Source organism: Triplophysa dalaica, chromosome 4, assembly GCF_015846415.1.
Source record: "Triplophysa dalaica isolate WHDGS20190420 chromosome 4, ASM1584641v1, whole genome shotgun sequence".
NCBI lineage: Eukaryota > Metazoa > Chordata > Actinopteri > Cypriniformes > Nemacheilidae > Triplophysa > Triplophysa dalaica.
In genome coordinates, this window is record NC_079545.1 from 7,125,800 (window position 1) to 7,145,924 (window position 20,125).

General features: G+C 41.5%; 2 protein-coding genes across 4 annotated transcripts; one reads left to right on the top strand and one right to left on the bottom strand.

The window, feature by feature from the left end:
- Positions 1-50: 50 nt before the first annotated feature.
- LOC130420054 (uncharacterized) lies at positions 51-9,331 on the bottom strand. 3 transcript variants are annotated; one of them, XM_056747125.1, is made up of 19 exons: positions 8,822-9,323; positions 8,624-8,676; positions 8,119-8,208; positions 7,661-7,785; positions 7,372-7,512; positions 7,120-7,188; positions 6,835-7,023; positions 6,569-6,665; positions 5,969-6,186; positions 5,692-5,845; positions 5,384-5,592; positions 5,183-5,300; positions 4,719-4,927; positions 4,460-4,574; positions 3,484-3,653; positions 3,299-3,396; positions 2,972-3,108; positions 964-1,009; positions 51-830 (listed from the first exon to the last, which is right to left on the bottom strand). In XM_056747125.1, the coding sequence occupies exons 1-18, from the start codon at positions 8,848-8,850 to the stop codon at positions 975-977; spliced, it is 2,256 nt and encodes a 751-aa protein (XP_056603103.1). In that variant the 5' UTR covers positions 8,851-9,323; the 3' UTR covers positions 51-830; positions 964-974. The 3 variants fall into 3 exon arrangements, 2 of the variants coding, with proteins under 2 accessions (XP_056603103.1, XP_056603104.1); XM_056747126.1 differs by lacking the exons at positions 8,119-8,208; positions 8,624-8,676; positions 8,822-9,323 and having other exon boundaries at positions 7,344-7,512; positions 7,661-7,783; XR_008906573.1 differs by lacking the exons at positions 51-830; positions 964-1,009; positions 2,972-3,108 and having other exon boundaries at positions 4,476-4,574; positions 8,822-9,331.
- On the top strand, positions 9,325-13,863 carry LOC130420055 (mitochondrial fission 1 protein-like). The gene is made up of 5 exons (XM_056747128.1): positions 9,325-9,389; positions 9,553-9,685; positions 12,567-12,643; positions 12,738-12,843; positions 13,008-13,863. The coding sequence occupies exons 1-5, from the start codon at positions 9,345-9,347 to the stop codon at positions 13,112-13,114; spliced, it is 468 nt and encodes a 155-aa protein (XP_056603106.1). The 5' UTR covers positions 9,325-9,344; the 3' UTR covers positions 13,115-13,863.
- Positions 13,864-20,125: the final 6,262 nt, after the last annotated feature.

Genomic DNA, 20,125 nt, shown 5'->3' on the forward strand with positions numbered 1-20,125 from the left:
TGTAGTGTTTACAGTAATTGGACAAATCTCCAAATGCTCTTAAACAAGAAATGAACAGTATATTAATTAAGATTATCATTTAAACTTATTTCAATCAAAATGTCAATTTAGGTGTAGACTAGCACAGACGTTCCCAAACGTGTGCATGAGGACCCCTAGTACTGCACATTTACGTTTCACTCATATGGCACTATCGATTCAACTTCATACCATAGTTAGTAAATCATTATGTTATCAAGTCTGTGACATTTTGGCAAATCATAGGCCCACCCAACCATTGCAATTGCATTGCAGTAAATTATCACTTTTTTATCCATTTAATATTAAGACTTTCTCCACACAAACTGGTTTTAAAGAGTTAAAGTGGTTTCCTCTAGCTCAGTGGTTAGAGCATGGTGTTAACAACCCCAAGGTTGGGGGTTTGTCCAAGGTATTGCACTTAGAAAGAAATGTGTCGCATAATGCAATACAAGTCACTTTGGATAAAAGCGTCTGCCAAATGCATAAATCTAAATGTAAAAGAGGGAAACACATACTTCAGTACATGAAGTAACAATGACCCCAAGATTAAGACATGCCACCTGAAATCAACACAGGAATTTTTTGGAACTAAGCTTAATAAGTAACCAAAATAACCTCTGAAAATCTTAATGTGAAGTTGTAAGTGTTAAAACGAAGCCATTTATTGTGCATGAAAAAGAAAAAACTTTTATTGAACCCATCTGTTTGTCATCAAAGCATGAAGTGACTAGCAGGACAAGCCCCTTCCATTGTGCCGTCAGGTTCCACTTTCAGCTCTCCTTAGCAGTAGTGCGGCCAAGTTTTCATTGCTGTATTAATACATTAATCCAACACACAGACAAGAAGGAATAAATCATTTAAGTAAATTCCCAGTGAAATGAAAAACATGACCAGAACAGCACACAGTACATATGACCAGAGATCATTTGGACACATTATTACCTTTAAGGGTGTCATCCTCCAACTGGCAGACTGTGGCTTCTATCATCTGTAGGGAAATCAATAAATGCCTTGACGAAAGATTTCAGTACACCTTGAACAACTCTTTTAGATTAAATTAGTAGTTTCTATAGCATTAGAATGCAAGCAGTTTTTGTCAAACTTGTGATTTAAACACATACTGTATTATCTAAATGATTTACATCAAGTAGCTGTATCCGAAACAGCCCCCTGTACACATGTAGTGCACTATTTGAGGGGACATCCATTTTTAGTAGTGTCCAAATTCATAGTGGAAATGTGCACTCATTAAATCCCATGATGCATCGTAAAAACGAGTGTACAATGGAGGTACATTCACAGCTAGCTATCTATCGTGACTTTCAGACTGAATCAATTTCCTCGTCTCGGCAGATGGCGTCCGCAACGCTTCCAGAGCATATACACAGAGTGTCCAAATTCACTAACTCTTTTTCAATCGCTTATTCGAATGAAAAGTAGGGAATAGTCAATGGGGCTATAGGGAGCTCTTTCCTACACAGCCATTAATTACATGTTTTAACGTTACAAAAAAAACATTTCTTGACCAACTATTTTATGCAAGATCAAGAGTAACAGTATCTCAAGGATGAGAGTAAACCCCTCACATTTATGTAAATATTTTATTATATCTTTTCATGTGACAACACTGAAGAAATGAATCTTCGCTAGAATGTAAAGTAGTGAGTGTACAGCTTGTATAACAGTGTACATTTGCCAACACGCATCCATACATGTCTAAACTGCTGGCAACAAAAGTGAGTACACCCCCTGGACCCCAAGTGAAAATGTCCAAAGTGGGTCCAATTAGCCATTTTTTTCTATCCGGTGTCATGTGATTCCTTAGCGTTACAAGATCTCAGGTGTTTTAAATTTGGTGTTATCACTCTCATACGGATCAGTGAAAGTTCAACATGGCACCTCACGGCAAAGAACTCTGAAAATAAGAATTGTTGCTTTACATAAAGATGGCCTAGGCTATAAGAAGATTGCCAAGACCCTGAAACTGAACTACAGCACTGTGGCCAAGACCATACAGCGGTTTAACATGACAGGTTCCACTCAGAACAGGCCTCGCCATGTTCGACGAAAGAAATTGAAGACAAATGCTCTGCGTCATATCCAGTGGTTGTCTTTGGAAAACAGACGTACGAGTGTTGCCAGCCTTTCTGCAGAGCTTTGAATGGCTGTCATCCCAGAAGAAAGCCACTTCTAAAGATGATGCACAAGAAAGCCGGCAAACAGTTTGCTGAAGACAAGAAGACTAAGGACATGAATTACTGGAACCATATCCTTTGGTCTGATGAGACAAATATAAACTTGATGGTGTCAAGCGTGTGTGGCAGCAACCACGTGAGGAGTACAAAGACAAGTGTGTCTTGCCCACAGTCAAGCATGGTGAAAATATTTACAAAAATGTAAATATTTAATCTCTGTGAGATAAGGTTTATTATTTAGAATTCATGTTGTTTTTACAAATCTTTTACACTAATATTTTTACTTCATCTAAAAAGAACAGTTGGTATCTATGAACTCAAAGCTAACAGGGTAAGATATCTGCCCTCCAGTCTAATGTAAGGGAAACTTACTAGTTCAAATCTACAGTACATTCCATCTTTTAGTGCAAGTAACTATAACATCAAAGACTTTCAGAATTTATCTAAAAATGATGAGAAATACTAGATAGTAATAATAAATGAAGTTCAAATATTATTAAAATATTAACCCACTTTGTCTTACAGGCACATCTCAACTAACGCTGATTAGTCTTACTTTATTATTATTATTTTACCCGTCTAAAATTACATTTAAAGCAAAAGACCAAGAGCAATTAACATAGTTCTGAATGAGCTAACTGCATATAAAAACACTCAAAGGAAATGACCATTGAATATATAAAGTAATTTCATATCAACAGACAGTTTACTTGGTGAAACTGGCTTTTTGTGAGTGTGTTTGTTCTGTTGCTCACCTTTGTCTTCATGAGGCTTTTTGTACGAAGGTGTTTTGTGTGTGGGCGTTATAGGTAGAGATGTGGGAGGGTGTGAAGGTAGGTAGATTGTGAGCGTACGATCTCCATTTTCTGGGTGAACACAGGCAAGTGGAACTCTGAGAGAAAGAGAATTCTCATTGAAATGTAAATTTTTTACATAATTTATTACACAAATTCATTATCTTTTAAACAAAAGGCTTCTTTACTAAATTATGTTTGGTTTTTTACCCTAAACGCAGGTAAAAAAAAATCAGCAGTCATCTCTCAAATGTAAATAAATGGTTATAGGACAGTGACTTGTTTTACCTGTAATGTGGTTGAGGTTGGCTGAGTGGTCTCAGGTTTGGAGGAAAAGGAGGCATGTTTCTCACCTCGTTCCTATAAATGATCTGATTACCGTCATTCTACAGGCAAGAGAGGTTTTGATAAATTATAAAGCTTCTCTAGCAAAAAACAGAATCAAAAGTCCTGAGAATGTTTTAAAAACATACCTTTGCAATAGTGCCACAAGAGTTTGTAGAAAAGCTGAATATGGCTCTGGAATGATCGGTTACCAGTGGTCTACAGGCAGGGTCCAATAGGGCCGTGTGGTTGGGATTCACTTGAGGAGAAACACCAGCTGTGTCCACCATAACCACCATTCTTCCATTAGGCAGACATACTGCATAGATCCACAAGTAGGGGTCATATCAGAAAAATCACTTACGGGCCTGAAACAGAGCCTTGATGTATTCATTGTTGGATAAGTTGCATATAGTTAAGCATATTAGAACAAAAAGTTGTCTCTAGCAATGTGATTGGTCCAAAAGATAATAGATCCAAGATGGATAAAAGATCCATTTCATTTCAAAATGAATCTAAAGAAATTAAGGAGATACTCAAGATGATAAAATGCTTACACAACATCTGGTGTCTTGGCTGTACATTACAAATTAATGTAGCTCAGTTTCTTAACTTACTAGGCCCTTTTCACATGAATTCACGCATCTTCCATTTTGCCACGTAGCAGTGTATCGCTACTTCCGCTAGCGCTATGTCCCTTGCACAGCTGCCACAAATACGGCTAAATGATGTACAACATCTTGCGGACAGATTTGGGCAAATTACATAATCAAACCCAAATAAAGGATACAAATTCTTCATTGAACAGTCCCTGTTTGATTATAAAGGTAAGTATTTGGTTTTCTTTTTGTGTAAGTGAAGGTGTTAGGATAAGTACTTGAATAAGTGTTCTGTCAGTTTTTTTTTCACTGCTGTTAAATTCCAGAGCGTCGGCAAAACGGAAGTTCTTCTTCTTGTTTGTTGCAAGACTGATGTTATGATACACTGCTTTGCGAAAAGGCGGAAGTTAAGTGACGTCATTGTAAAAAGGACCTATTGGTAGGAAGCTTTCGGATTTGAAAGTAACGGCAATCATTTTTTTCATGATATGACCACTTTAAAAACTAAAGACTACGTGTACTTTACCCAATAATTCGCTCACAGGGAAAACACAGCGTTGCAGATGAGTTTGCTCTTCAGCCACTTCAAAGTGAACCAATCTCACTGTCAAGCTCACTAACAGACCTTGCAGCCCCAAGCCCTGAAAGACACAAAAGAGGCATCTTGAAACTGGCTCGACGCCATCGCGTTGATTTTTCAATCTTGACATTAAATGAACATTGAGTGACATTTACTTGAAATCAAGCTGTTGAAATTCAGTGCAAAGGTCCTAGGACTGTGGTACCTCATAGGCCATCCCAGGGGCATATAGCGGCACCTCCAGGCTGAGGTAGTGCTCGTGGGCTTCCAGAGAGAATCCTCCCAGCTCCACCAGGTCCCAGTCAAGCCTCATGTCTCCTACATACATACTCCACTCAGACGAGTCTATATTACCGTAGTAAGCAAGAACATGCACCCCGTGCTTAGTACACTCCCCTTCCAGCTTGGGCAGAACTGTGATAGAGACAGAAAGAGATTGTGAGTAAAGGACATATTTAGAGGAGAAGTGGGACACCTCAGAACACATCCACTGAGCCATTTTGCTTTTGTTCGTTTTTTTATTGAAGAGAAATACAAAAGGCTGTGTTTTCGGTTAAGAAAAGAAAGAGACGTAATAAGCAAACCACACAACAGGAGTTTGTGTGTAACAGTTTGAACAAACCTTTGGCTGAACAACTTCCCAATCTAAAAGTAAAAGAACATTCGTACCTACATCCTGCAGTTCAGCCTCAACACTAGCAGGATGGTTGTAAATGTCTTCATCAGGAAACAGAATAAATGAGAAGACCCCGGAGAAAGTGTATCTCCTGAAGCGGTCGCCCAGATACTAAATTATTAGAATTAAGATAAACAGTAATACAGACACAATAGCATTAGACTAGTTTTACTATTACTACAAGTGCCAATCACCTTCTGCGAGATGAGAGGATGTTCAAAGGGGATCCGAAGCAGGTACGTGTACGAGTTGTTTAGCAGTGGGTTCTGAGATAGACGAACGCCACTCCTTTCCATATCCTCCCACACCAACAACTGATCCGCTATGCTTACATTCACCAGAGAAACATCAGGAGGAAAACAGCATAGGGATACTGAAAATTCCCCCTGTGAAGTTACAGTTCCTTCAAGGAGAAAGAAATTTCATGTTTTCAATTTAAAAGACCCTCCTAATGCCAAAAATGAAAGGAGTTTGTTGTAAACATTCTATATTAGCAACTCACGGTTAATGAATGTGATTGGCCGTGGCAGGTGACGTATAGAAAGAGCTCTAAAAGTTTGTTGTCGAGTCAGACTCCAGGCTGCATCCTCCCATTCACGTAGCAGAAACAAGTCCACAAAGTACGACTGAGAGTATCGTCCATCGATCACATGACTCTGAAAGAGAGATGGTTTGTAATCAAAAAGCTAAGGTGAAATTATTCACTTTAAATTACATATACAGTCTTTTGGTAATATAAAAGTGGCAAATTGCATGCATGTCAAAACATTCTCTGGCACCTTAATGAATCCTCCTTCAGCTCCAAAAGGAATACGGACTTCCAAAGTTCCGTTGTTGTCGTGAATCATGTAACCACGTTGGTGTGCTACACATTCAGACAGGTAGCGTCCCCTTACCCCTAACTTAAGGCCCTTTTCTATGAAGGGAGGATGGACCAGAGGGAGAAGGTCACGTGGGAGGGACCACAAGACGTACGAACCATCCATTTGGGCCTGATCTGACGATAGAAGTAGGAATGCTCAATTAAATATTCTAATACACTATAATAGTTCAAAACATACTAGCATACTGTTCAGTGCATACTACTGCAAACTTTGTATTTGAACCGTCATCTAGAAAAAGATTGAATGTTTGACTATTTGCTACGGGGCACATGTACATTACGATGATTGTTAAATTCAGAAAGTGTTGTGCAGTTATCTCTGTAATAAAACGTATTACTCTTGCATTGTATACAAACCTGGTAGAAAGCTACTCAAAGCAGCCTTTAAATTGCACATAAAAGTGTGTTTGTTTCAATTCACACATGTGCCATCTCAAAATGTATCATCTTCAAACGCATAGAGACCAAAAAAAGATAGAAAACAAGAATAACACACTCTTGCTGCAAGCCACAGACATGTCCACAGTCAACAGGGTCCATTTGACCTTGTATAGGATCGTGGGGCTGACCACCTCCAGCTCAGTCTCATCCTGCTACAACAGTAAAAGCAAAAACCTCATGTCATATTTAAGACCAACTGACACACCGTGGTACAGAAAATGATAGCAACATTCTGGAAGTCATGCAGACTGAGCTCTAGTAACTCCTGCAGTTTTCTAAATCAGATTGACATGGTAATTTGCGACACTCCGTATGTTTGACCTGCAAAGTGTATGCCAGTTTGGATCCATAAGGACAACGCATAAGGATGCGAGTGTCAGTGGTGTTAATGTGGTATCCCAACAGGTGTGCCATTCTGACAGGCACAGTCTCCTCCTTCATGCCGCCCTCTTGATGGAGTGCTGGAATACGGAAAACAACCCTCCACTCCGTCAAACCCTCATCCAGCCCCTAGAACAACCAGAAAAAACTTTTTGGGGTGGGTAAGACGTTTATAGACAAAGTAAATACTTAAACTGGATAAAATCAATGCTTGCGCTCTCTTACCACAGGGGAGCGAGTTTCCGACGCCATACCCATGTGATCATCTGGAGGCACACGTTTAAGCACAGACACCTAGGAAAAGTATTTGGCCGACATGTAATACGATAAAGATGTTTTGAATTCACATTGCACTATGCTACTGGGCATGGGAAAGCTTGATCCGTTAAAATAACACCACAATGCAAACATATGCACAATATCTTCACACAAGACATTTTTGGATTCACCCTTATGGTAATATAAAATGTAGAAGACCTCCATGTAGTTTTCCTCACAGACGAACTCCCGAGGGCTCCACGGGATCTGAAGAGGACATGTGAGCAGTAATGGATAAGATTTCTCCTCCCCATTCGAGTCTTTATTTACGAACCACACCAGCAGCTGAAATTCAGATTCCTAAAACAACAAACAACCAAACACTGCAAATGAAGTATGTAATTAAAGAATAAAATGCAAAACTTTACAATTTAATGCAATGTGAGGATTATATTATCCCCAATCTACTTTCACGTCATCTCCTTTACTTCAGTGCATCATACATTACCTGGTTTTCCACCAAACAAGCCAGATAGGAAGCACGCAGTTGCAGGTCACCCCAGGAGTCCAAAGTAAAGGTATAGCCACACTCTGCTGCCCACTGATCGGAAATTTCACGGACCTCAGAACCTCCTGTGAGTGGACAAATGTCCAAATTTTATTTCAAGATTGAGACAGGGAAATTATCACTATAATCATCAAATCATCAATAATCACGTACTCAATAATAAGCAAGTCGATGATGTCAACAGCTGGGTGTGATTGAAGTGATTAAGTGTTGACACAGTAAATTGGAACTTGCAAATTTAAAACATTTAAAGGTTTTAGATGAACACATAAAACACTTCATGTTTCAAATAATGACTTATTGCTGCAATTCATGTAGATGTTCTTGATTTACCAAAAACAGAATTATAAAAAACATGCAGTCATTTCAAAAAGATTTAAAAGGTAAAAATAATTTACCTTGAACATCAAACCTGAATTTCTGGCCCAGGAAATTTGCACTTACAGACAGCCTGAAATGACGATCATGACACTCTGCCTTGAACATACCTGACAAACAAATATTCAGTATATTACCAAGCATTATTTAGTCCAGTGGTCTCCAACGTGGTGCCCGCATCTGTACGGTGCCCGCCAAACACAGGGATCAACAATAATGCTCAGGACAGTTGATAAATCTGTGCCTATAGGGATCGGCCAAGTGCTAAATTAGCACGTGTTGTAAGCTTTTATATATTCAAGTGCAAAAATATGTGAAAGAAAAAAGAATTTGGTCCTGTGAACCTAAAAATAATGCATCACATGTTTCAAGTTTGAAAGTATTTTACAAGCAAGTATCCCCCTATCTTCAGGTAGCCCTCGCTTACAAAAAGGTTGGAGACCCCTGATTTAGTCCATTGGTCTGCAAAAACAGACCAGTACACGTTAGCTTCTTAATTATAAGGACACAATGCCAATTGTTTACCTATAGGTATGGAGTCAGGGACAGAGAAAGGGCAAAAAGCAAACAAAACAAACCTGAAAAAGACAAAGAGAAACGTTGAAAGTTTAAAAGTGTAATGCAAGAACAAGATTTATAAAAAAACAACATCATGCAATTATGGGATTTATCTAATATTCTAATTAGGCTTAAGTTACATTATTGTGAACAAAAAAAACTCACCATAACAAAGCCACACACTTCAAGTTCATTGTACAAAATAGCTACAAAATTAGATACACTTTGATCAAAATAAATCGGATTCTTCCAAAACAGTTCTATCGCAAAGACTTCCGTTGATTCTTTCGACAGACCAGCTGGAATGTGGCGGTCGGTTTTGACTGTGAAACGCACCTGTCAGATTGGCTGCGTAATCAATTTGAATATCACGTGCTCTTTCACGAGCTTTACTTTGTATGCGGGAAACTAGTTGTTTTACATTTATATGAACATTTATTAATATATATATAATATTATAAGGCTTGCGTCATAGCAGATAGATCGAGTGATTTATAAAATTATCACACGTTATATACGTGATATGTGATGATGATTTGATGAATGTTGTTTTTCAGATGCTAATAAAATCATTGATGCGATTATCTCATTGCTGTTGAACAGACAATCCATATAAAATTTAAAAATATTTATTTTTAAGTCACGTGACTTGAGCATCCGGTGTAAACACCACATAATTTCCGGTATCATGGAAGCGGTGGTCGGTGATGTTGTCGCTCCAGAGGATCTCGAGGTAAATTGTAGGTTTTGAACTTGTATGTGTGAAGTTTTTCTCTTAAAACGTCAAATACATTTGTTAAAACCGATTGAGACGTGTTATATGTGTACGGTACGTTCGCGTGTTTCAGTGCAATGATAACTGTCGGGGTGTCAACATTGTATTTTTTCACTTCTAGAAGTTCGAGAGGAAGTATAAAGCAGAGCTGTCCAAGGGCTCTGTGTCGAAAGACACGCAGTTCGAGTATGCGTGGTGTCTGATCAGAAGCAAAAAGCCGGAGGACATTAAGAAGGGAATAGTGCTTATGGACGGTAACTACACACTAATATTTGACCCTATTGCTTGACCTTGTGCTTTCATTTCCAACATTACATTATTTGTAGTAGATGACGGGCATCTTATGTCAACTAAAGAATAACATGACATAATAGAACAATAACATAAATAAACCTACACTACAGTGTGTGCATAATTATTATGCAAGTTGATATTCTGATCATATTTTTTCAGACACATTTTACCATAGTCTTAACTACTATTAATCGAGTATATAATACTTATAAGTGATATATAATGGTTAACGAAGGCTGAAAGTAACAAAATATAAAAATTCAGGGCATGCGTGCAGCAGGATGTCTATTACAGATGTATTGAGTCAGAAAATACATTTAATATACAAAGAGCCGTCAAAATTTGTAAATGCCCATTGTCAGAATGTTTTTATGTTTTTATTGTGTTAGTTAGCTGTATTTTGTGAGTTATTATGGTTTAAATCAAAACAAACCAACTGCATCTTGATTGAGATGAATCGGAATGCACAATAAAAACACAACCAGTATCTCATTTTGGAAACATACTCTTCAGGTACAGTTTACCTGCAAAAGAATAAAGGATCATTAAAGTGAAGAATGAAGTTTGAAATTATAAGGAAGTCTTTAGTCTCCAGTGCCACCATTTTTTTCACAACTGCAACCTACCTGGAGTCTCCAGAAGATGTTCTCAGCTTCTCCGAGATTTTAGCCTGACATGTGAAGCAACATACAAACACATAAACATAAAACACAACTATGTCCATTAGGCAAGGGTGAACCGTGTGTCTGTGTGTATACATAATAAAAAAATTCTGAATTTACTATTCATATGTATGTGGGTCACAGACGCTAAAGTAACAATCGCGGGATGATCCGTTATCCGTACGTATCGTGATCTACGGTTTGGAACGGATTAATTGAATGTTTATTCATCGTTGAGTAAGAGAGTATAAAGCGCTTTTACTCGCTCACCAGTTTTAGCTCCAACGTGCACTCTCGCTCTTTCTCTCAGGTATCTGGACGAGTTCAATATTAAAGCGGTTCAAACGCTCAAAACTGTTCCGCAACACAGCAAATATTACAACAACCATCTTTTTTGTTAGTATGTTACTCACATACTGATCCGAATCAAAGCAACCTCCTCAGGTGTGAATTTTAGACGATCTTTCTCACCAACGTCTCTCTGCTGGAAAGTATCTCCATAGATAACTGTGAGTATCTCTGCTTAAAGCCTTAGTACTGCGGGTCCTAATGTGTCTCTGCTGGAAAGTCTTTATAATATTAACACAGGTCCTACTTCCTGCCTGACTTTTAACCTTCTTTTTATACTTAAAATCCACAGAACTTTTATGTTATGTAATACACGGCTCTTTCTACAGTCTTTCTATTGCCCGCAAAATCTCTTTCCTGCGTCAACATGAGAACAAGATCTTTTTGTACTGTGGTTGCCACCGTTGTGTTTGGACTGAGCGATTTGTTGCAAATATATAATACAACGCTAGTGACCGCTGTTAATCAACAACTGCCCCTTTAAGATGTCCCCATTATAAAAAAAGAAACAAAATTGATTTAATGGCTATAGAAAGCACATTAAATGTTAGTAAAATATCTACTTTATGGTTCAACTTTTTGGAGAATAACGTGTCAAAATTTGGGTGAAATAATGTTACATTGTACATAAATATTGTGTAACACTTTATGACAGATTCAAACAACATGCTTATTCTGACTTGTACATATTAAAATATAAGGGAGCGTATTACATTTTATTGTGCTTAAAAAAATTCTAATTGACAAGTGGGCAAAACCTAGGATAGTGGCACACTTTTTAAAATGTAAACTTACAACTAATTAGCATTTGGGGTGAAAGTAATTTTGAACTTGACAAAAGACATTAGAAACGCATTAGAACCCATTATTATTTTAAATGTTGTCCACACTGGATGCGGCGCGACATGACAAACCCATTAAGAACAAGCAAGTTGTCATGTCGCATCGCGCCTGTCGCATCCGGTGTAGACACAGTGTTAGTCTTTTAATATATCATAAATTGATTTTTGTTGTAAATATTCCTTACAAGATTGTTACACTGAATGACATTTTAGTGGACGTCTTCTGTAAATCAGGGAATAATGTATATTTATTTTTTGCTCAGAAAAACAATAACCCAATAAAATTAAATTAAACAGAAAACCTTTTTTTAAACAACAACAATTTAAAGCAGTTTTACACTTATTGTTTTTAAAAAAATGTACCCTTTTTGTCTTTGTGTTCACCCATGTGTTTAGGTAAAATGAACATTTTTGTTTCACTCTGTGAACTACCAACAATATTTCTCTCAAATAACAGTAAAGGTGCTCTGTATTTTTTCAGACCTTAATTAACTAAACACAGACCTCAAGTACATATTCATTTTTAAGCAATACAACAATCATATTTATATAGAACGAGATCTGTTTGCAAAAGATAATTGTATAGTAAATAGGTCATTAAACATTACTCACAACATTGGCTTATTGTGACTGAACAGTTGTTAAAAATGTATATCTTGCATTGCCTCATGTTATCTTTATACTAGATGAAAGGCTTCATATCTGATCTGATCTGAAAGAAGCGACGATGAATATATAAATGTTATTGTTTGACACAAATCCAGATTCCCACTGACTTGTGCAATAGAAGGGAACCACAATGGCACATGCATAGTGATGAGAATAGATTTTGTCGTGGCATGTGCGTGTAATGTGAATTATGGTGAATGGTAGAAGCAAACTTAGTTCTGCTTTTAGACAGATGTTTCAAACTTACTGTAACATCTAATATGTTCCCCAATTTTGTTATGTCTGGAAATCTAAATGCTGAAATACTTTGTTTCTGCCAGAACTTGCTCAGAAGGGCACCAAGAATGACCAGAGGGATTATCTGTTTTACCTTGCTGTTGGAAACTACAAGCTAAAGGTAGTTAACAAAGCTTTAATATGTTTATAAATTGTGATACTCATAGTTCAAATGACACTTCTATGCTCATTCCTCTATATTACATCATCAACAGGAGTACGAGAGAGCTCTGAAATATATCAGGACTTTACTGAAGAATGAACCAGGAAACACGCAAGCTCTAGAACTGGAAAAACTAATCGACAAAGCCATGAGGAAAGGTGAGAAAGAATTTAGGGTGAAAGTGACATATTCCTTTATAAATATTGTTGGTCTTTCTTTTGTAGGATGTGGTCAGTGATCATCCAGGACCAATAAACAATACTTATTATTGATTTCTATTGTACAGTGTCCTGAACATGCTCTGTTCTGTCATGTTTTGTAGATGGACTGGTTGGCATGGCAATTGTTGGTGGGATTGGTCTGGGTTTGGCTGGATTGGTTGGATTGGCTGGTCTGGTTGGTGTAGCTGTGGCTAAGAAGTCTGCCTAAGGGGATGAGCAGAAATGAGGCAGGTCTAAATTCTGGTGTTGGGTTTGAAATGGATGCCTTCTAAATTCAAGTCAGTCAATATTTCACTGACCAGTTAACCGTCTGATGCCTTATAACGTTTCCATGGTTTTTCCATGTCGTCAAGATAAAAGCAGTCCTTTTTAAACTAAATGTATAAGCTTTTTGTTAATCAGAGCTGCACTTCATATTACTGTTATGAAAAAAAATGAAAAGAAATAATAAATGTTATTTCTTTGACATAAAGTGTAAACATGTAAAACATTAGCATTTAACTGTTTTATATTTTTTTTTTAATTAAATGAGGGATCTCATTATTAAGGCCAAGAAAAATTGACAAATGTCTGTTTGATGTTTCGTTCACATGTTAAAACTCTGTACCTTAATTTAATGACTTATTTCTTTAACTTTAAACCCCCCCTTTTTATGCCTATTTTTCTTGTATTTTGTGTCCTGAAATGTTTTTGTTAGTCAAAAGTTTACATCCATAACAGATATTATATTCTAATACCACTGTGTTAACATGGTGAAACAGTGAGATTGAAATGATTGATTTTGAAATGTTGTAATTCTTACTCTGAAGTCCAAAGAAAATAATTTCTCCTCAAGTGTATCCTATAGCACAAATATGATCAGATTGTCTTGTGTTTATGTACTACAGTTTATTTCAACAATGCATATTGCCAACATTTAAACACAAGCAGCAAAAAATAAAAAGCTTAACTTCATAATACTGTCCCAGTTTGATTACTTTTCACGCTTGATGTAAATTTGAGGGATTCAAATTAAAAGGAAAGTGTATACCTCCAGTGTCTATGATCTTCTGTTCTCTATAGATCTGGTCCCTCCTTCAATTTCATTTAATGGAATTTTATACCTAGAGAAAGTTATTCTCACTTACAAAAGTAGTAGCACAACTTGTTCAACCAGCCATATGATTTACGATATCTTTCATGTTCGTAGCACAAATGGAGAGGAATTTCAAATATTCCATAGTTTATTTAAAACTCTTTATTTATTAAATCCCCTTAACCCCGAGCAATTCATTGGTGAGTTGTGTACATCATGATTATGGGAGACAAATTCAAAATGTTACAGTGTTCTTAAAAGCCTCGCTTCAGTTCATTGTAAGGTGGGTATAATCCATGTTTATTATCTGGCATATGTGTAGTGTTTCAGGTTTTGTCTTTGGACCTTTAAAATACATTAAGCGTTTCTCCCTATAAGAAAACAGTAAAGACTTAAAGTGAACCTTTAATCTCAGGACTCTCTCTACCATTTTGCACACAAATTATACAAAGCTGCTGTCCTTTTTATTGCGGTCCATTGCTTTTTTTTGTAAATTTGTACTTAGCTGTCCTTTACTTTAACTAAGATGTGTATATTTCTTTGAAACCACAGTTAGAAAAGCACAGACGAAGCTGATAGTAACAATTTAAGAGGTGAGGATAGTCACCAAGGAAACGTCAACCGCTTTTCAGGAATTAAATGCAGACGGGGTGAAGTTCCAGCGAGTGTTGGGTTTTATTGCAGTGGCACTGCCAAGGCTGTGCTGAACAGATCTCAATGAAAACATTCTTATTGTCAGGCTGATCACACTCGGCTGAATAAATGGACTTGGGGGATACCAGAAAAGATGCCAAAAATCGGTTTTGCCAGAATTGCTGGCATATTTTCAGTCCGAGTGTTGTTTTTCTTTTTTTTATAAATAGTGTTAGGTGTTAAAGTAAGTAGGTGAAAGGTGAGAGATTAGAGATTGCAGTATCTAAAAGGAGTGCTCAGTGTCTTTCTGCTAATTATGTTATTGATTTACAGTAATAGCACTTTTGAGAAATAATTAGATTTCCACTCTCATGAGAAAAGAACTCTAGATGCATTTAAACCCTTATTTATTCCATATGGGAGCTGTGTCATACAATTGGCAGAGTTACCTGTATTATATATGAAGTAAATGTATTAAGTAAGTCCTGTAGGCACCTTATAATACATAACATGAAACAAGCAAACCAAACAAAATCCCAAATGCGGTATGATAACTACAGATATGACATACAGTGGCGCGATCCATCTATCTAAACCGAATGATAATGAGTAAAAAATGTAAATGTCCAGACATTATGTTTCTCATTCAAAACTCTCTCTCAACTTGTCACATATTGATGTATGGTCAATATCGGTTTTACTTTTCAGAGCACCACCTTAGCATAATTTTTTGACGTGAGGGGTACTCCTTTGCTTTCAATAAAAAATTCTCACAATGGGCATGCAAATTTCACTTCATTATGAATTATATAATTAGGCATAATTTAGCAATGTTTACATTTTAATTTACATTGGCAGTATTTTTATTCATGAACAACAGCAAGAGTGACTTACCTAACCCTTGTTAACCAAGGTGATAGCCAGAATAGAGTTGGATCTTAAAAACAAACTACTTTTTCTCCTCCCTGGAAAAAGTTGATAACATTTAAATAGCTGACTATGCACAACACAGCCTTTCATCATATTATCACCCCTGTAAAGATTAATTTTCAAACTCCATAATCACATGATAAACACGGTTGTTTATCAGTAATTTATTGTGCGTCAATACTAATACTTTTTTATTATACCGTTCATTACCGTTTTTATTATACTTTGTATGAACCCACTGAACTTGCCAAACAAACTTAGACACAAATTTAGATTAGACTTAGCATCAAACTAACATTTTGTGTATCAATTACGCATTAATTTGTGTATGCCATGCTGTTTATTTTATTAAATTGCTGGCTAAATTATATTTCAAAGATAATCTAAATTTAAATAATCAGTTCTGTATGTGGATCCTAGCGGCATCTACCAGTGTGGTTGTGAATTGCAACCAATGGCTCCACTCTTTCCCCTCACTTACGAAGCACTACTTTGGTGGCTGACAAAGCACTATGATGTCATCACATTTTTGTTTTTTTGGCGAAGAAGAAAACATTTACGAAACGTGCTCTGTAGAGCAATTTGCCGTTTAGTGGTGCTTTAGAAACAACATGGTGAATTCCTTGCAAGGGGACCCGTCCTGTAAATAGTAAGAAATATCTGATTCTAAGGTAACATAGCTGTTAATTATGTAAGGTCTTTATACACCCCTGAAGACATAGTAAGGAATATTGTATTGCATTTCCATTAATAGATCCTACCTAATCTCACACATTGCACCTTTAAACAATATATGAATGAGGAATTTATCTCTCATTAATCATTGTGTAAACAGTTCCTATGCCTCGTATTACGCAGAGTAACTGATACGATGTAATATTGTAATAAAAATATTTAAAGAAGATGGATGACATACACATTTAATCCACCCAATTGAAATAGACTTTAAAGACAATGCACAAACACATTTTTTAACATGTTAATGACTAACCACAGCAAATATCGTCATGAAACTCGAACGGGAACCCAATTGCAAGGCAGAGAGATAGGCAGGACGAGATGATACTGGGTTGACAGGTTTATTTAACAGAAAACAAGAACACTACAAAAGGGTCAAAACAAAAACCCACGAGGGGGAAAACAGGACAAGAATAATATATAAACTATAACAACGTACAAGGACACTGACTCACTAAACTAACAAAACAAGCACTTGAAACAAAACACTAACACTGACTGAACTACACTTACTTTGACGGAGAACAGGAACAAGAACAACTCAGACGAGGACCAGGTATCACACACAGTATACAGGTACAGCTTACAAGGGACATCATACAATGAACGCGCACAGGACAATGAAACATGAGGACTCTTTATAGGGGAAACAAACAGAGGATGGTAACGAGCAACAGGTGCTGGGGATTAGCACTCAGGGAAAGCTGACGAGGAACAAGATGTAGGGAACAATGATGAGACACGAGAAAGATCACTCAATCTCACACAAAACCATAGGTTATGCCATGACTCCACTCAAACAACAAGAATAAACAGAGACAAGACTGACTGGGAAACAGACAAAAACCAGACAGACAAGGTGAACATGACAAGGGGCATACAAGATATGATAACAAAAGGGTTGGGGTGAGATAACAAAAATAACAGACATGGGAGGGGGGGCGGGGGCAAACAAGAAAACACAGGAAGTCCAGAAGGGGCAGGGCCGGGCGGGGAAGTCCCAGCCCTGGGGGACGCGCCAGGGCGCGGAGCCCCAGGAGGCTTGACAGGGGTAGTCCTGGGGGGAACTGGGCTAGTCCTCGGCTGGAATGCCGGGCTGGACCAGGGCTGGAAGGCCGACTGGATCGTCGGCTGGACAGGGCTTGGTGCTGACGGCGGCTGGGCAGCCGGACTTGACGGCGGCTGGGCAGCCGGACTTGACGGCGGCTGGGCAGCCGGACTTGACGGCGGCTGGGCAGCCGGACTTGACGGCGGCTGGGCAGCCGGACTTGACGGCGGCTGGGCAGCCGGACTTGACGGCGGCTGGGCAGCCGGACTTGACGGCGGCTGGGCAGCCGGACTTGACGGCGGCTGGGCAGCCGGACTTGACGGCGGCTGGGCAGCCGGACTTGACGGCGGCTGGGCAGCCGGACTTGACGGCGGCTGGGCAGCCGGACTTGACGGCGGCTGGGCAGCCGGACTTGACGGCGGCTGGGCAGCCGGACTTGACGGCGGCTGGGCAGCCGGACTTGACGGCGGCTGGGCAGCCGGACTTGACGGCGGCTGGGCAGCCGGACTTGACGGCGGCTGGGCAGCCGGACTTGACGGCGGCTGGGCAGCCGGACTTGACGGCGGCTGGGCAGCCGGACTTGACGGCGGCTGGGCAGCCGGACTTGACGGCGGCTGGGCAGCCGGACTTGACGGCGGCTGGGCAGCCGGACTTGACGGCGGCTGGGCAGCCGGACTTGACGGCGGCTGGGCAGCCGGACTTGACGGCGGCTGGGCAGCCGGACTTGACGGCGGCTGGGCAGCCGGACTTGACGGCGGCTGGGCAGCCGGACTTGACGGCGGCTGGGCAGCCGGACTTGACGGCGGCTGGGCAGCCGGACTTGACGGCGGCTGGGCAGCCGGACTTGACGGCGGCTGGGCAGCCGGACTTGACGGCGGCTGGGCAGCCGGACTTGACGGCGGCTGGGCAGCCGGACTTGACGGCGGCTGGGCAGCCGGACTTGACGGCGGCTGGGCAGCCGGACTTGACGGCGGCTGGGCAGCCGGACTTGACGGCGGCTGGGCAGCCGGACTTGACGGCGGCTGGGCAGCCGGACTTGACGGCGGCTGGGCAGCCGGACTTGACGGCGGCTGGGCAGCCGGACTTGACGGCGGCTGGGCAGCCGGACTTGACGGCGGCTGGGCAGCCGGACTTGACGGCGGCTGGGCAGCCGGACTTGACGGCGGCTGGGCAGCCGGACTTGACGGCGGCTGGGCAGCCGGACTTGACGGCGGCTGGGCAGCCGGACTTGACGGCGGCTGGGCAGCCGGACTTGACGGCGGCTGGGCAGCCGGACTTGACGGCGGCTGGGCAGCCGGACTTGACGGCGGCTGGGCAGCCGGACTTGACGGCGGCTGGGCAGCCGGACTTGACGGCGGCTGGGCAGCCGGACTTGACGGCGGCTGGGCAGCCGGACTTGACGGCGGCTGGGCAGCCGGACTTGACGGCGGCTGGGCAGCCGGACTTGACGGCGGCTGGGCAGCCGGACTTGACGGCGACGGGGCAGCCGGACTTGACGGCGACGGGGCAGCCGGACTTGACGGCGGCTGGGCAGCCGGACTTGACGGCGGCTGGGCAGCCGGACTTGACGGCGGCTGGGCAGCGACCTCTGGCGGCTTCTGGCCCGGGCTCGGTGCCGGACGGACCGTCACCTTCCCACAGCGCCCCCCCAAAAAATATTTGGGGACCACCGGACTCGGGACCACCGGACTCGGGACCACCGGACTCGGGACCACCGGACTCGGGACCACCGGACTCGGGACCACCGGACTCGGGACCACCGGACTCGGGACCACCGGACTCGGGACCACCGGACTCGGGACCACCGGACTCGGGACCACCGGACTCGGGACCACCGGACTCGGGACCACCGGACTCGGGACCACCGGACTCGGGACCACCGGACCACCGGACTCGGGACCACCGGACCACCGGACTCGGGACCACCGGACTCGGGACCACAGGACTCGGGACCACAGGACTCGGGACCACAGGACTCGGGACCACAGGACTCGGGACCACAGGACTCGGGACCACAGGACTCGGGACCACAGGACTCGGGACCACAGGACTCCCAGCTGCCCTCCGCTGCCTCTTCTTTTTCAGCCGACCCACCCGTCTGGTGGTCGGCTGAAGGAAGGAGGTGAAGGGCTCTGCTGGTTCGGGGTTGGAGGCCTCAGAGGAAGACCCCGAAGAATTTCTTCTCCCCCGTTTGCCACGGAGACCAGATGGTGGTGGTGAAGAGACTGCAGAGGATGGGGAGAGGCCCATGACCCCGATTTCTAGGGAATGACCCTCGGGGATGGCGGCCAGCGGAGAAGGAGAGCAGGACTCGACTGAGACCCTGGGCTCCGGCCGATTCATGGCGTACCTGATCAGTTCGGTGAAGCCCAGCGGTCTCAGCATCTGCATCTCCTCCCGCGTCAGAGGATGGTTGAGGCCACCATTGAACAGGACCATCTGTTCCTGCTCATCATGGACCATCTCCCCTGCAGTCTCAAAGAAGCGATCCGCGAAGCCAAGCACGTCGCCGTATCCCTGACGAACAGTACACAGGCGACGTGCCTGACTTGCGCGTCTCGCCTCCATGCCTGCTGGGTTCAATCTTGGCGCGTTCATTCTGTCATGAAACTTGAACGGGAACCCAATTGCAAGGCAGAGAGATAGGCAGGACGAGATGATACAGGGTTGACAGGTTTATTTAACAGAAAACAAGAACACTACAAAAGGGTCAAAACAAAAACCCACGAGGGGGAAAACAGGACAAGAATAATATACAAACTATAACAACGTACAAGGACACTGACTCACTAAAC